The sequence below is a fragment of the Myripristis murdjan genome, chromosome 16 (genome assembly GCF_902150065.1).
Source record: "Myripristis murdjan chromosome 16, fMyrMur1.1, whole genome shotgun sequence".
Lineage (NCBI taxonomy): Eukaryota > Metazoa > Chordata > Actinopteri > Holocentriformes > Holocentridae > Myripristis > Myripristis murdjan.
In genome coordinates, this window is record NC_043995.1 from 16208091 (window position 1) to 16225476 (window position 17386).

The 17386-nt window shown below is 40.4% G+C and overlaps 2 protein-coding genes across 7 annotated transcripts in view; one reads left to right on the top strand and one right to left on the bottom strand.

Moving 5' to 3' along the window:
• Positions 1-12388, top strand: part of kmt2bb (lysine (K)-specific methyltransferase 2Bb) — a 32177-nt gene extending 19789 nt beyond the window's left edge. For 2 of the 4 annotated variants that reach the window (XM_030073292.1, XM_030073295.1), the window contains exons 25-36: positions 10-127; positions 842-920; positions 1010-1170; positions 1728-1913; positions 2055-5220; positions 6037-6143; positions 6302-6439; positions 6570-6822; positions 7811-7918; positions 8067-8150; positions 9261-9390; positions 9924-12388. In XM_030073292.1, the coding sequence (XP_029929152.1) occupies positions 10-127; positions 842-920; positions 1010-1170; positions 1728-1913; positions 2055-5220; positions 6037-6143; positions 6302-6439; positions 6570-6822; positions 7811-7918; positions 8067-8150; positions 9261-9390; positions 9924-10199 (4806 nt within the window). In that variant the 3' untranslated portion in view covers positions 10200-12388. The remainder of the gene's footprint in view (positions 1-9; positions 128-841; positions 921-1009; positions 1171-1727; positions 1914-2054; positions 5221-6036; positions 6144-6301; positions 6440-6569; positions 6823-7810; positions 7919-8066; positions 8151-9260; positions 9391-9923) is intronic. The other 2 variants (XM_030073294.1, XM_030073293.1) reach the window with 2 other exon arrangements.
• A 236-nt stretch (positions 12389-12624) lies between these two features.
• igflr1 (IGF-like family receptor 1) lies at positions 12625-15640 on the bottom strand. 3 transcript variants are annotated; one of them, XM_030073425.1, is made up of 7 exons: positions 15500-15640; positions 15187-15376; positions 14909-14975; positions 14363-14408; positions 14190-14273; positions 13596-13691; positions 12625-13317 (listed from the first exon to the last, which is right to left on the bottom strand). In XM_030073425.1, exons 1-7 carry the CDS (start codon positions 15588-15590, stop codon positions 12995-12997), a joined length of 897 nt encoding a protein of 298 aa, XP_029929285.1. In that variant the 5' UTR covers positions 15591-15640; the 3' UTR covers positions 12625-12994. The 3 variants fall into 3 exon arrangements, with proteins under 3 accessions (XP_029929285.1, XP_029929283.1, XP_029929286.1); XM_030073423.1 differs by having other exon boundaries at positions 14181-14273; XM_030073426.1 differs by having other exon boundaries at positions 12626-13317; positions 14181-14273; positions 14936-14975.
• Between the last annotated feature and the right edge of the window lie 1746 nt (positions 15641-17386).

A 17386-nucleotide genomic window follows, 5' to 3' on the forward strand; every position in this document is an offset into this window, starting at 1 on the left:
GTTCTACAGATGATATCCGGTCAAGGGTTTGAGGTAAACCGCAGGGTGTATGTGGACTTTGAAGGGATTAGTCTCCGCAGAAAGTTCTTGACAGGACTCGAGCCTGAATCCATCAGTGTAATGATTGGTAAGAGCCATGTGTTAATTTGGTTACTTACTTATTTACTTAAAAGGTGTCAGGTATAGTCAAGTTTCAGGTATATGGTTTCACTGACAAAAAGCAGAGAAAATGAAAAGCACCTTTTTTATTGAACTTATTATTTTATTTAATGCTGGTGCTGTTTGTGTGATGTTTTTTTTTTCTATGAAGTATTAAGATGCTCACTTAATTACGCTTAAATACACTAAATACAACATTGTTGTATTTAGTGTCATAATAAGATTAATAAAAACATGTAAAACAAATATTCTGAAAAATTATGTAGATGGCTGATTATTTGAAGTGTTTGAAAGAAAAGTAATAATTACATTTCATAGATTGAAAAGGGCAGTGAACTGACAAAAAAGAAAACTGGCAATAGAAAAGCTGTTCAAAAGCTGCTTCCTTCCTAAAAACATTATTGGCCTAGCTTATTTTAACTTGAGGGCTGCATTAGAGAACAGCACCAATGTTTTTGTGTGGAGTGGTGCTGAAATGTCATAATTTCACATATTGTGTTATTTGTTTAGCCATCATCAAATAATGTAACCAGTAACTTGTTTGGCCAGTTACAGATGGGTAACATTACTCAGCTACAGCTTGAAAAAAATTTCAGACAGGGATTTTTTTTCTTCCTTTTTTTTTTTTTTGGCTTTAATCACTGTTGACTTCCTGATCTTATTTTCACCCTGTTTTACACAGGTTCCTTACAGATTGACAAGCTAGGTGTGCTCACAGAGCTTTCAGTTGGTAAAGGGAAATTGTTCCCTGTGGGTTTTCAGTAAGTTCCATTTTATCTTTTTAGTTTCACTACATAAAACACATATTGGGCTCTGTAAATTAGAAGCACTCTTGTCATTCCCCTTTTAGGTGTTCTCGGTGGTACTGGAGTACAGTTAATCCTCTGCGCCGGTGTAAATACACGTGCACAGTCCGGGAGGTCAGGCCTGTTGTCCCTGAGAAGCCTGTTGAGGAGATGCCTGACCAAGGAGACAATCACACCATTGCCCACAGCCCTTGTCCCCCGCCTGGTAAGTGAGATCAGTGTTTCACACAGGTTTACAGTGTAATTGAGAGGGTGTATATAGACTATTAAGAATATTTGAATATTTTATTATAAAACAAAATACATTACCTGATTTCTAGTAGATTATTTCTTATATTAACAAGTTTATTTTATTTTGAATTCCTCACCTTATTTTAGTGTTTACAACTGAACAGCAAGGGGGTGCTGATTTACTGGCAGTGTGAGATGCTTTGTTGAAGCAACAGTGCAAAAACACAACCTTAGAGATCTTTTATGTTATCATGTTTTTGGTTCATTATGAAACTATCTCGGGACAAAGTACTCTATGGCAGGCCCCCACAGTCGATGTAATAAATAGGAAACACAGATTCAAGATTTTTTTATTGTCATTCCATGATACACAGGTGTAAAGGTGAATGAAAATCATTGTTACTCTGCAGCTAGTGCAAGAATACCAGTGCAAAAATACCACTAAATATAAAATAAAGAATAGTTTTAAAACAACCATTCAAGGCAAACAGCTCGCTATATCTTGGCTAACAGACTGATGTTTTCATAAAGTGACTTCTTTGTCAGAATCTGAAGCCCAAGTGACTGACACCGCAGAATCCCAAACACCAACTGAGGTAACGCTCAGCCATCCAGGTCCAATCCATAAACCTGATCATGCGGCAAGGCCAAAAATTCCCAGTTATCCACAGACCAGAAGGCCAGCTGGAGGAATGTCCAGACCTCTGCCATCACCAGGTAAATTGCTAATATGATTCTTTTTTAGTTTAAAAAAAAAAAAAAGTTGGAATCTATTCTGTAGCAGAAGATAAGCTTGTCAGCTATTCAGTCAAGAACACTTAAGCCTTAAGGTGTTGATCAACCCTGTTTTCTTCATAGGAGCAACCCAGTCGAAACCCCACCACATATTAACCATAAGTGATCTAGAAGAGACTCGAAGGCCTCGTCGTCACAGCCCACACTCACAGACAGCGGGCCTCCGCAGTCACATGCCCCCTCCTCCCTTGGGCACTCTTAGTGGACCGATTACCCTCCGTGCTGGAAAATCTTCCCTGCCCACTTCTCCGCTCTTCCCACTTGGTGCTACCGACAACCTGCTAACCTCTCCATCACCCCGCCCAGTTGGAGGTAGAAGTGCTTCTTCTGTCCGATGCCCTGGGAGTACAATGACCCATTCTACCTCAGCTCCGTTTCCCCATGCTGCATGGCAAGACAGTGTAGGAAGCTTTCCATCATCAAACCTGTCTTTCTCTTCAGCCATCCAGCATTCACCTAGACCCCGATTGTCATTTGACCTGAGCCAGTCAGACTCTGTGGAGGTGCCGCATAACTTTTTGGCTTCGCCAGAGCCTGAAGATATTTCTACAGCAAATGGTACATCACCCCTAAGGGACTCGGTCCAACAGAAGGACCAAGAATTCCCCTATGGGTCCTTCCACAAGGACCCTGACATGGCTCTGGGCTCTGAGCTAAAGACAGAGCTGGAAATTGAAGAGACACTTCTGAATGAAGGAGTGGCAATGAACTGTGGGGGTCAGATAGTGGTGGAAGGTGATGACCAGGAGGAATTTTGGGGAAGAGCCCGAGAGGTACACAAACGTAAGGCTCTTGTTGCCTCTCTGCCACGATCTTCAGCCAGGGATGACATGGGGAACACATCCTCTGATGATGATATGGAGCACTATTTTGACTTTTCACGAACAATAGTCAGCTGTGGCTCAAGAGATCATTCTAAGTCTCCATCCTCCCCTTCCTCTCGACCTATTACTCAGTTGGATGGTGTAGATGATGGTACAGAGAGTGATGCCAGCATAACTACCAGTGATGATACTCAGAAAGGTGAGGGTTCTAGTCAAGTTCCGATACCGGCCAAAAACCTTAATCATAAGCTCCTTAAACCAGAAACTGCAAGCAACAAGGACAGTGTTGAGCAGGGTCCGGTCCCTAAAGCATTGTGCACTGACAAGCTCACAGAGTCTGCCACTGTTGCAGCTGCCAGCCAAACGTCTATGGATAGTTTACTCCAGGATCCACCCAAAGCCCATCACACAGCTCACTCAAATGAGGATGGTATAAGCTTTGTTCCTTCACAGACTTCCACAGCTTCTCCACAGCAAGGCTCTGTCACTCCCTTAGAAGCACAGATGTGCCATCAGGAGACTCTGCTGGCTGCTCCAATTCAAGAGGCTCTGCCTAACTTGATCAATACAAAGGTGCCTGAAACCTCAAATCCAGAAGAGTTATTCCAGGGATCCAGTTTAGAATTTGCCTCTGAGACGCCTCTTGTTCTGGAAAGGTGTGATCCTCCCTCTCCCAGCACCCATTTAACTGAGCTGGTTCCTCTTCCCATTGAGACCCAACAGTCTGAAGTCCCTAAACCCCTCTTCTCAGAGTCGGACAGCAGTCACTTTGTATCATCCACTGAGGGGTCTACTGTGTACATGAACCACTTAACAGCTAATACAGCAGAACCTTCATTGGCTGATTCTGCTGACAGTAGTCAGGGCTCTTTGTTGGATCTTCTTCAACCTTCTTGTCTAATGTCCACAGATCTGCATAACCATTCTCAAGTTCTTGTGGACCCATTGCAGATGAATCCGTCTCTGCCAGGTTTCAGTCAGCCCCCTCTTACAAGCATTACACTTCAACAAGTCACATCCTCACAAGACCCAACAAACTTGCCACCCATGGATTCATTGTGTACTAAACTAACCACCCTCAGTCCAGTTGGAGACATGTCACAAACACCAGTGAATGTAACCCCTCAAAATGATCCAGATCCAATGTTGTCAGCTACATCCAGCACATGTCATCCAGTAGCAACTTTTGGAGCCGTCTCTGTACCTATGTACACCACACAAACACAGCCATTAGCTTCTACAGCAATTACCATTGTTTCTTCCTCTCCCTCAATATCATCTGCTTCTGCTGGACTGTCATCACAGGGTCCATCTATTCCATCATCAGTTCAGACTACCTCAGTCCCTGTGATGTTAAATGGTTACAGTTCCTCATCTTTGCAGAAGGAAGCTTCATCTGGTCACACAATCTCCATCAACTTTGCCACACCTAGGCCAGCTTTAGAGCCTCAACAGCCAGTAGTGCCCCAGGCCTTACCTGGTCATGCCATCCTTACTGTAAAGGAGGTAGGAGGTCCCAATGTAGATCCTACACCGCATGTCCTACTGGTGAACCGCCTTGGTCAGATCTTTGTTAAGAACCCAGAAAGCAACACTTTCCAGCTGCCCACACCCAACTCCCCTTCCTATAACTGTGTCACTCAGATAGCCAGCCTTCTACAAAGTAATGCGCTGTCAGCCACACTGGCAGCAGCTGGTAACATGACTGCTCCAGCTCCTGGGACCAATGTGGCAGCAGCAGTTCCTCAGGTGGTAACACCCATAGTTCAGAATCCAACCACTATTACGCAACTGCTCACTCACAACAGCAATGGAGCAATGGCACCAGTAAATGTCAAAAAGTCAAAAAAGAATGCAAGAACATCAACAGATGATGCTATTCCAGAGATGAAGAAGCCAAAGAAAAAGAAGGAGCCCACTGCGTCCAGAAGATCCAAGTCAGCCAAGGCCTTAGGGCCTTCTACTCCCCGGACTGAGAGTCCTCCCATGACTCCTGCGGAAAGTGCCCAAGCTATTATCACCCAAGCAATGGCCAGTAACTACACCCCCAAGTGGGGTGGGTTTCGAACACTTAGCCCTTCCTCTCTGGTTTTGCCCCCTGGTCTGTTAATTGAACCTGAGCCTCCAAAATCACCACCATTACAATTGCCAAACCCTGCACCCCGTCCTCGCACCCATGTCCGCATGAAAAGGGTGTCCTCCCTTTCAGACCGCATTGTTACAAAGAAGTCCAAAGTTGATTTTCTAGAACCAGAGCCTCCTAGTGATGATGATGAGCATTGTAGACCCCACTGCCCAAGCATCACCAGGGCTTCAGGAGTTCGCATCAAGACTCCAACAGTGAAAGCAGTGCTGAACCTGGACAAGTTGAATGAGGAGCATCTCAGTGACTCTGACAGCACAGGGTGAGATTTTATTCACATCTGTTTGGGTTTATTGCAGCTTTTTTACAACTGTCTTTGTAGGTTTGAAGGAGCGTAAAACTAGCAGTGAAAAAGGGTTAGGCTTAATATACAATAAGATTTTTAGGCTGTGGATTGCATTTATGCAGCATACCAAGTGTTCCATACAGCAGTTTGGTATCTTTGTATATCCATGGCAAATGACTATATATTTATTTCAAAATTTGCTTCTGTTTGGCCTTCATATTTAACTAACCCATGAATGGCACTGTATGGATTTATTGGATCAATAAAACATTGGTGTTTTCAGAATGGGTTCTGAAAAAGATAATATAGTAGAACTAAACTAGCACTGACAGAGTACTTGCATGTATTTTACCATACTGACGAAATTTCCCATACCTTCCCTCACGCCATCATCTGAGTTAGGTGCTTTTCTACAGATTCTGTGGCATTGACTGTTATCTTGTGTAGACTGCCACCTAATAGCCCCCAGTTGAATATAATTATCAAGCCAATCATTCTTGCCACTGAATGGCAGCAATGGTAACGTTCAGTGAATTTTTCGAGTTTATTTCTAATAGTGCTGTGTACAATAGCTGTGATCATTCTAGATTTTTAATGTTTTCATATAAGAGTCATTTGTTTCTTCTTATATGATTTTGAAGCTTATTTAAATATCAGTAGACTTAAATTAATAAGGCAAGAAACAACTCACATCAACAGTATGTATGAAATGTTTATATTGTTAAATGTATATTGTCTTGCCCATTTAGTTTAGGGTTAGGGTTAGCTCACTATCACTGTTACCTCACACAGGTCAGAGTCTTGGGATTGTCTCTCGATGTCTCGGGGAGAAACGGGCAAACTACCTGCTTTGGAAGCAGTGGGACACAGCACTCTGACTGACTGGAAGAAGTATTCAGGTACTGCTGATTTTGACTGCTCGATAGCATCGTAAGACTGGAATGCAAATAACATCCATTGGAAGAAATCCAATGGATGTGATTTGCAGTTTTATAACTTTGCTCTAAGAAGGAAGAATTATAAGTAAAAAAGTTTTATAAACCTTTGTTCTTATTAGGCTCTGCCTCTACCTCAGATGATGAACCACTGCCATCTGACGAGGATGTAGAGTTCCCTGGAAACAGAGAGCAGCCACACCTACTATTCCAGATAACCAGTGATGATGGGTTCAGTGTGGAGGCAGACAGCATTGAGGGTAATGAAAGCAGGCAGTCTTAATCACTAACCAGACATTGCACCATAAATCAGTCATGGGTGGTACTTTTTGAGGGATTTTAGGTCATTACATTCCGTTTGAAATTCTTGATTTTCATCTTCCCCTTCAGTTGCTTGGAGAGCTGTGATAGACGGGGTGCAGGAGGCACGGGCAATTGCTAGGCTGAGACAGCTGACCTTCCTCGGGATGACTGGTGCCCGTATGTTGGGCTTGGTCCACGATGCAGTGGTGTTCTTGGTGGAGCAACTCCAAGGAGCACGCCGCTGTCAAGGCCATACCTTCCGTTTCTTTAAACAGTTCACCCAGGAGGAGGACCTGCCTGTCAATCCCAGTGGCTGTGCCCGCTCTGAGCTCTACCTTAGGTCTGTATGCCACTTGTGCTTTTATAAGAGGACACTTAATTTTATAAATGCATCATTGATTGAAAGTGAAGCAGTATAGACACAGGTTATAATTTATGTGTAAGCAGCAAGGGAAACTAAGACTAATTACTAGCAAATTGCTGGATTTTTTATATTTTCTTTTTTCCCCCACATTTTGTCCTGTTTGACCACCAACCTCTGTGGCAGGCATTTAGCCTTTGCTCAGAGGTTCTGCTCTTAAAAACATTCAATATTTGCCTGGAGGTGGATGTTGGGTGTTCTGGTGGTTGAGTAGTCTCGTACTACCAATGTTTGGGTTCAAATTCAACCAGTAAACAGTTGTCACATGTAACCCATATAACAATGAAATGTTCCAAATATGCTCAATACTTGGAAAGTGTTGTTGTTGTTGTTGTTTTCAAATATAACATCAGTTTTGAACCAGTTTGGTCACAAGCATGTGGTTCAATAGCATTTGTTATTCATGATTCAAAGTTGTTTATCAACCAGTTGTCAAGCTGAACTTCCCCAGACGCAGTTCTTAGAAATTTTAATTCTTAGAAGTCCTCTCCAAAACAGCGGGCATGAAAAGAGGTCCAGAAAGGCAGTACACACATGAAACTGACAGTTTGATTATGTAATAGTAATGTAATTGTCCTCCCTGTTTGTCTCTTGCCAAGATATCTCAAAGTTCTGAACAGATTTATTTGAAACTTTGCAGAGAGATTGGTCCTGAGTCAAGGAAGGGTTGATTTTCATGTTGTTCAATATGTTATATCTGGTATAATACCTAATTTTAGGGAATTTTGACTCGCGTTAGGCAAGAATTCAAGCAGACAGGACTTGGCAGCATGAAATAATTCGGTGCATGGTGGTACAAAATACATATAAAAACACTGGGATCAAAGCTCAAGCTAAATGCTCTGAACTTTGATTAAGATTGACTGTTTTATGCCTGTTCTTACTTCATACCTCCCTTTCTTTACAGGAAGTCGACATTTGACATATTTAACTTCCTGGCTTCTCAGCACAGACAGCTGCCTGACATAGGGCCATACGATGATGAGGAAGATGAGGTTCTCCTGAAATCCACAAGGTCAGGCCTGACTAATTTCATTGGAGATTTGCAAGAGTTACTACTACTGCTGCTGTGCTGTTTTTTTGTTTGTTAGCAAATTATTTGTTTTCCCTTTTTCTTCTGTGTTTTTTTTTTTAAGTAAATATTAAATATCTTTCTCTTTTAGACGTGCAACTAGCCTGGAGCTACCCATGGCCATGCGTTTCAGACATTTGGAAAGGACATCCAAGGAGGCTGTAGGCGTGTACAGGTCAGCACAGAGCAACATTTGTTGCTTCATCTTAGTAAAGAAAAATAACACCAATGGAAAATAATACAAAAAGACACAAAAATAGGCGGCTCTTGCATAGCCTGCAGAGGCTGCTGCCGTAGTTTACGTGCCCTCTGTGGAAATGTAACTGTGCATAGTGATCAGTCGACTAGATGTGTTGCTTTTCCCGTGATTTGCGAGTTGATTTTAACTGAGAGTGAAGATAACATGATGCTGGTAGTTTGAAAATGCGTGATTATTCAGACTGCAAAATGTCACTAAATTCCTGATGGTAAATACCCCAAAACATTGTTTTGGACACCACCAATGTTTTCAAGAGTGAACTCTCAGTCTGAGAGAATGTAAACAATGTTGGTTATATTTTTATCTGTGCTTTGTTTGCACAGAATTAACGGTTTCTCGACACTGCTGTCCAGTGTTAATTCATCATAAATGTTGTAAACATAATGAAAAACTGGAAGAAGCAGAGGATGATCGTGAAGATGTCTAGTGTGAACAAGGACTGTAATATAATTTTGTGACCACTGGATTGGAGCTACATGGTTTTCCTACTTTGTCTTTATTCTATCATAGTGTTACTTTGCAGGTTGTTCATAGCAAGTACTGTGCTGTAGATTTGTCTCTGGAACTGTAAATGAATTGTTCTGTGTTTATTTCTTTCCCCATGTTCAATTTCTTAGCCACTGTAGGGTGACACATGCAACGGTGAATCTAAGCACATGTAGGATTGGTTGCATGTTCAGGTCCGTTTAAGAATGTACAATAGCATTGGTACATCATTGCATCGGCCAGTAAAGGCTTTAAAGTGAATATCGGATATTGGCATTCCTAGTTCTACTGTTGAATAATACATTGGTTCCCCCACCACCCCTCCCCATTATATCTCCGGCGTGTTCACAATGTAACTACCAGAACAACAGCTGGATGAAACAGTATTGATGTACCTGTAAACTGGCATCTCACTGTTATCTGCATTTTGCAAAGCATGGAAAATGAGTGAGGGACTTAGTCTACTTAGTGTTACTTTGATAATAGCTATTTAATGTAATTTATGCATGACTCTGAACTTTTGTTGCTTTCCTGCTCTAGGTCTGCTATCCATGGGCGTGGTCTGTTCTGCAAGAGGAACATTGAAGCAGGGGAGATGGTTATTGAATATGCAGGCATTGTCATTCGCTCAGTGCTCACTGACAAAAGGGAGAAGTACTACGATGGCAAGGTTTGTCACTCATCTCTCCTTCTCTTATTCCTAAGAGTTAATGGGGTACCACTTTACAACAAGACTACCCTTATGAATGACCACTTTACAATAAGACTACCCTTATAAATGCTTTATGACTGGTTCATTAGGTCAATGATTAAGTTGTAAATACTTTATAAATCATTAATAAACAAATCAGAATGTGGTTTTCATACATCAATGCAGGGTCATATATGGCAGGACCGAGTAAAGTAAGTTCTGAGATTTAACAGAGTAGATGAAGTCCATCAGCAACTTGAGCTTGCCAAATAATGACCCTGCATCGATATATGAAAACTGTTATAACTTGTTTAGTAATGATTAATATAGATATACATTTATAAGGGTAGTTTTATTGTAAAGTACTCTACCTTTAATAGAATTTTCTTCAGATTTTGAAAGCATTCCAGTTATCCGCTCAGTTATCAAATGAATAAAGGATAAACAAATATCAAACAAACAAAAGTCATAGTATGCATTAATACTACAATGCTGTATTATTGCCTTTTTAGGGTATTGGCTGTTATATGTTCCGCATTGACGATTTTGACGTGGTGGATGCAACCATGCATGGCAACGCAGCACGATTCATCAACCACTCCTGTGAGCCTAACTGCTACTCACGAGTCATCAACGTAGAGGGCCAGAAGCATATCGTCATCTTTGCCCTTAGGAAGATCTATAGGGGGGAGGAACTCACATATGACTACAAGTTTCCCATTGAAGACGCCAGCAACAAACTCAGCTGTAACTGTGGGGCTCGGCGGTGTAGGCGCTTCCTCAACTAAGTGATCCCTCGTATGAAAAGGGGAGAATCCTGTTTACTAGTTAAGCCTTAAATTAAGGTGTCACTGGATTGGGCTTGGGGTGGCAGAAGGCAGTCTGCACAGCAGGGGAATTAGCCACTATGAGACTGGGAGAGGAGATGGCCAATAACTTACGGTATGTCAGAAATGATAGGTGGATAAGAATAGAATGGGGAATAGGAAGAGAACCTGCCCAGCAAATTTACTGTTGATATGTTTCTTGCCTGCTTTTTGTTCACAACGACCTGTAGCCTAGATACACCCACTAGTGTGAACAGTTTAAATGTATAGCTGGCTGAGCAAGATCGCTCAAAAGATATTGCGGTGTGGGTGTTCATGAGAACAGGATATTTAAAAGTTGGGGATTGCCCGTTTCTTAATTTATAGCACCAGTGAGTTTTACTTTGATACACACGTCAAGCCTTATCTGTTTCAATCATTGCTGGTAACCTATACCTAGTCTTGGAGATTTCTTATCTGATTTATTCATTGTTTCATTGCTTTGGGATATGTCTGTCTATTGTACACTTGTAATCATGGTGGCTCCATCCCCCAGTGATGGGATCGCATAGCCCTTTCCCCTACGGTGGTGAAGTCCGTTATTGAGCCATAATGCCCACCCTAACCTGATTCATCATTTGTGTCTTTTATATTTAACTTTTGTCAGTTGGTGGATTTTTCTTTTTAGATGTATATTTTTTTTTCCTTTAACAATAAGACAACCATGGACCATGGTGCTAAGATTTAAAAGGGTCTTTAATCTCTTATGCTTGACTAAGATGTCCTGCAAATCAAAGTCATTTCATTAACCTTGCTGACACCATGTGCATCAAACGGACACACTCAAGCAGTACTTCAAAGTCACTTATGTGTCTGCTAAGTGGCATCTGTTTGATTTTAGGTCTTCTAATTTCACCTAGTCTCCTCCCATCTTGCATTGACATGGATAGCTATCACCGTGTAACAGTTTGAGTCAGTAACAGATAGTGTCATATGTAAAGACTGAAAATAGTCTTCAAAACCCTTTTGTTGATGTACAGTGTATGTAGCAAACACTACCCAAGCCAAGAGTGAAGAGGTGAAGTTATTTTTATTTTACTTTATTATTATTATTTTTTTAAATATATATTTTACTACTCTCATGGCAAATGCTGATTACCTACTGCAATAAGTTTTTGCTGCCGTACAGTTGCACACGTGTACTCAAACAACATAATTTTTTTTTTCTTTCTCCTGAAACGTCTCCTGCAGTTCAACTCATATCAGGGAGAGCACTGTTTAAAAAAAAAAAAAAAAAAAAAAAGCATTGCCACTGAGTGTGTGCATTCAGCTCCACCAGCCAGACTTCTTGTTGTGAGAACATGATGCACAGAGGATCTGATTATTACTGTTGCAGCATGTTTTGAAAGAGAGCTACTTTTTCAGTCTGAAAACGAGCTGGAAAGAATGCACTCAGCACCTTAAAATAATGTTTAATATTTTTCTTAGTCGATGTTAAATGCTGTCATTCATGAGGATAATTGAATCCACACACTGTTCAAATCAATATATTTATTCATGTTTCTATTCAAATTTTGGAATGGTAAAGAGTTGTTTGTGCTTTGTATAAATGGTGGTGATCTAGCGTTGTTGGGAGATCTTCCCCATTCGTTTCCTGTTTTTGTTTACAATTGATGTCCTTTTTTTCCCACTACTTGAATCTTCTTGTTCTCTTGACAGTTGTGTGATGCATTTAAGCCTTTATGAGAGAAATTATTCTAAAGCAGGTCTTTTAAATGATTATTTTATTTTATTATTATTATTTTTTTTTTTTGGTTATGGTATATTTCATGGATAGAGTACTGATGGTTTTTAGAATCAGCCACAGGAGTAAAGTGAGCACTGTTTGCCTTCCCAAGCCCACATTTTTTCATTTGCGAATTTTTTTAAACTCCAGTAACCTCTTGAGAACAAATTTCCAGTGAGAATCATGTGTTGTCAAGATCCCAGTCTCCTTCCCTTCTTGCATGTCCAATCACTGGGATGGAGCCCAGATTTACTTGTGTCAATCATCTAGTTGAAAACGAGAGCAGAGTCACTCCCAACTCCTTGCAAGGATTCTACCTCAGTTGTTTAGACAGATGTTCGGGAATACTAATGCAAAAAAAAAAAAAAAAAAAAAAAAAAAAAAAGGATGATAATTTAAGAGTATCGTGGTTTTAATGTCCTGCATAGCTGGCATGTGTGTGGGTGTGTGTGAGTGTGCGTGCAATGAAGGATGCAAAGCACTAGTCGAAACCTGAAGTTACCATGACCATCTCCCCCAGAATCTGTTCAGAAAGCTGTATGTTATATATACATATATATAGTAGGGTTATTTTAAAGTATAAAAAGTGTAAAAAACATAAAAATCAGAAGATGTGTGAACTTTAAATATACGTCTTTGTTACCATGTACAAATAAACCTTTGTTTGTAAATAATTGTATACATATTTCTAAACCTGTTTAATTTTCTATGCACTTTTTTATTTATAATGTTATTTGCTTAATAAAGATGTTAAGATGTTTGATCAAATCACTCTTGTATGACATCAAAAAGACAATAAGTTGAACAAAAGGTTAAACAGCAGTATATTGTAATTGGTGAAAATATGCATATGAAGCTAAACTCATGAGATTTCCAGCATACACTAATTAACTTTACAGGGTCTGCTGTATTGAATAGGATGCTTTGTTAGAAGCAGCAGTAAGCCTTTGACAGTGAGATGGTTGGCAAAAGCATATCCGATTAAGGGATACTACACCACCTCATTTTTCACTTTGAGCTTGGCGAGAACTGCTATGGCGTCATTGCGATCTATGTCTCTGAGCAGCTTGGCCAGATGCCCTACTGTCCACTCTGGGTGCTTGGTGGTGACCCCCTCCAGCATGGCTTTCAGGGGGCTCTTGTCCTTCATGGAGTAGGTATAAGTGATCCAGGAAGAGGAATAGGAGCAGCGAGATGCCAGGTGTCTAGTGTTTTTCACACTTTGGACCTCTGGATCCAGCAGGATCACCAGCTCCTCCAAAACATCCAGGTTGTCCAGCACTGTCTGTAGAGGTGCCGAGTAGACTCCTGGACCTTAAAAAAAAAAAGAAATTAGATTAGATTAGAGAATTAGATATGATACAGATACTTCACTGATTGCCAGAGGGGCATTCTCTTTTCACTGGCCCCTCCTGTTGCTTTGAATAGGATAAAGAATAAACAAAACAGGTAATTCAAGGACAGGCAACACATACATGCACGACTGAAGTAGGTTATGTACAAGAGTATGAATAAACATCCATCCAATGTAATTCTGAATTGGGAGTTTTAATGTTAGAAGACCTGTGGTGATGAGTGCCATTTGGACTTACTCAGAATGTGCTCCAGACCCTTGCTCTCAGGTTGCCATAGCACAGCAAAATCTTCATTTGAGGGTGATAATGCCTCTGTTGAAATTTTGTGACTATCTGTGTTACACCCCAGCCATGAGAGAGAGAGAGAGAGAGACAGGGTCATACTGTAGTTCAGAATGGCTATTTGTCTTTGAGTGAAGTAATATGATGAATGAAAAAATGATAAACTATTCTATTGTCTAAATCCATGTTTTAAAAGCAACAGACTGATTAAAATCTCACAAAATGGGATCTGAAACACATTTTTAGATTTTGGGGGGAGGGGGGCATTATTCAGCATTATTCATGTTCCCCATGTAGCCCCGCACTACAGACATGAAGCAATGTCTACATCCAACTTGCGGTGATGAGTTCACAGTTGTCACGCCTTTGTCATATCAGAAATGAGGAAACTTTTAACATGTAGGCCTGCGGTGAATGAGAAAAGTAGGCTATAGGCTACTGTGTGATCCACCGCCGAGGCTGAATGCCCACATTTCTGAGTTTGCAGCGCTGAGTGTAGCAGTGATAAGTGATTCAGAGAGAATTAATCTTGATGCTCACAGTGCGGACCTCTTTTCCTCCTCCTGCAGATGAAGATAAACAGTGCAACCAGCATGACGCAAGCTAAGATGACGAATGGAAGGCCCACTCTCCCTGAGACAGATAACAAGGGTCATGTTCCGTCTCAGCATATGCAAATAATAGTGTAGGTGTGTCATCAGCCCGTGAACAATGTCACTTACATAGTGTGTCTTCACGTATAAACCCTTGGGTTGGGACTGGTTGGGGCTGAAAACAAACACAGAATTGTCACGTCCACATGACACTGATGAACACAAATTATGGCATAGCTGTAGATTATTACCACTGTTTTTTTAGAAATAAATGATGCACATCTGAAGATAAATGCCCATAATTAAGTTTTCACGGGCAATGCAGTTCAGTGGCAGAAACACTGATTTCATCGATTGTGAGAACGCTAAATTAATTCTAAAAGAATTTATTATGAACTAAAAGAATATTATTATATTTAATATAAAACAAAGGCTCGTTTCAGCTAATATTTTCCGGTTTAAGCCCACGTTAGGGTACAGCCGACAAGCTGGGAAAACGTGGGTTTGGACTGTGGACGGTGATGAGTGAGACCTAGACTGACTTATTCTGCACAATGCTGCTGGCTTCTAAAGAGCGGGGCAAAGTATGAGGTAGCCTAATATAGGCACAGTAAATCCCAAATATGTATGGTATCATTTATCAAGTGTTTGGCTATAAAGATGATATTCCAATACCTGAACTGTAGAGACAGTCATACTCACGGGGGAAATGCTGGTGGTGGTTGGTGTTCTAGTTGTAGTTCTAAAAAAAAAAAAAAAAAAAAAAAAAAAGTAGGCTAAGTAAGTAAGTAAGAAGCCTAAGTAACTGACTAACATAAAATTTGATTAAATTAAATTATGCTAAACAATAATATTATCCATAGCAATGTCCATTCAGTGCTCACTAGGCTATGCATGCAGAGTAGAGCTGTTTGCAGTCATGGCTGCAGAAAACGCGTTTGTAAGTCTCTTACTGCGGGCGACACACTGTATCAGAGGTCGAGTTGCAGGCGCTCTCCGTCTCATAGCCAGCTCCACAGGCCGTGCAGGGCTGGCACTTCTTGAAAGTACCATTGTTATAATGCGCGGGGGGACACTCTCGGATGGGTCTCTCACGTCGGCCGTCGGTGTCAGAAAAGCCGCAATTAGGACTAAATTCATATCCTGTTGGTGATAGTGGTGCAGATGATGATGAACCAATAGGCCAAATACTAAGAGTACCACCACTACTATTATTAATACCAATAACGATAAAAAACGACAATAATAGTTATAATAATAATCTACCTGGTTTTATCCATTTCATTTGGCAATCCACACATTCTCCCCTGTCCAAATATTTCGTTAAGTCCAGGCACTTAGCTGAATATCCCATCATTTTACCCTGCTCTCGCTTGACTTTGGCTGATCTGCACCAAAAACAGAGGAAAGTCACAGAGGAAGTTTAATGAATAAGGTTTAACAGTCTATATAGACAGGCTCCTCCCTCCACTTAGACACGCAGACAAAAGGAGACTGGTTTGCATGACAGGCACACGGCTTTTCAGCACAGCATCATACCAACAGACGCGCCATCTGACACTCTTTGGTAGATTACAAATAATAATAATAATAATAATAATAATAATAAATATCACACCATTATTTCCACCCTCCAATGATGACATTTCCTCCCAAGTATTCAGTCATGCTTTCCATGTTGTTTTGCTGCTTTCCTCCTGGGAGCAATATTGTCTGTGGTGGGTAGTTCTGGACTATTGTGGCTGACAGACTCACAGCATTATCTTTCATATTTTTTTAGAGACAAAAATACCAAAGATGTCTGTAATATGACGTGCTGGCGCCCAGTAGCATAGCAGCTAAATCATGATTTTATCGGACCTGGTGAACTTCATTTTCGTATTTTTTTTTTTTTTTTTTTTTTTTAAATTCATTTTAACTCAAGCATTCAAGTAAATTGGGACACTCATTCAAAATCCTTTCTCATAAAAAGTGTATTGTGCAAATATTTCAATTATAAGTAAAACAGTTAATAAAATACCACATCATACAACCATTTTTGGTGTTATACCTTCCTTGATTCAGCTGCAGTGCTCTTGGTAACACTTGATAATAGCCCACAGCTCACATTTTAAAATGAAACCTCGTGGTATTTACAGTGAAATTTCACAGGAACTCAGGGTGTAACTTCCTGGTATGAATCGAATCATTCCATAGAAAATACTTATGGTCGCTACTAGCACTTAAATTCATAATACAGCAAAAGAAAACAACAACTGGGGATTTAAAGTGTAACATTCCTACATTACTACTCTCTGAATCTCAAGTTGTTACTCCCTTGTTTTCTTTTGCTGTACCTACACTTAAGTGCCAGTAGAAACTGGAACGTTTTTAATATGCAGATTCATGTGAGGAAGTTACACCATAAGTTTTGGTAAATACAGGGGGAGTTAGACTCTAAAACACAGGCTGCATTGTAAAGTGTTACTATACTCTTGTTACCAAAAAGAGAACATCAACACACCGCATAGTTTACCTTGCAAAGTCTGGGACCGGTGATTTTCAAAATCTTTGTTCCGTTCATCTTTGTTTTCTCGGACCAATCGACATGATTGTTTTGTGTAAAGGACATTTGTAGCTACAGTGCAATAGCATGTGAAGTGATTGGCTGCTAATATTTGCAGAGCCGAAGATGTAAAACCTTATTTGTCCCATTACAATTGATACCACACATTACTTGACTTCACCCCACGCACCATGTATGTGTATGGGTGTGTACAGCAACACTGACAGTTACACATTTAGATGGTTTACATTTAAAATAAATACAGCTTTCCTGCAACCAAACTACTACCATGAGTGAATAAATAACACTCCACTCTGTATGTAACAACTCTAAACAAATGTCACTAAAATCGTATACCTACAAATACTGGAAATTTTGTGTGCTTTACTGTATTGTCTTTGTGCTTAATACTAGTAAACTGGATCCACCCTTTCAGTCCGCCACTCCAACCACAGCCATCAGCATAACCTAGTCAAGCAATTTTCAATTCCCATGACCCTATAATGATCATATAAGATTTATGTGCACATTTTAAGAGCTAGTTTAAGAAATTTCAGAGCTAAAAGAGAAAAAGAAGAGTCATGTCTACTTCAAGCCAGACCATATTT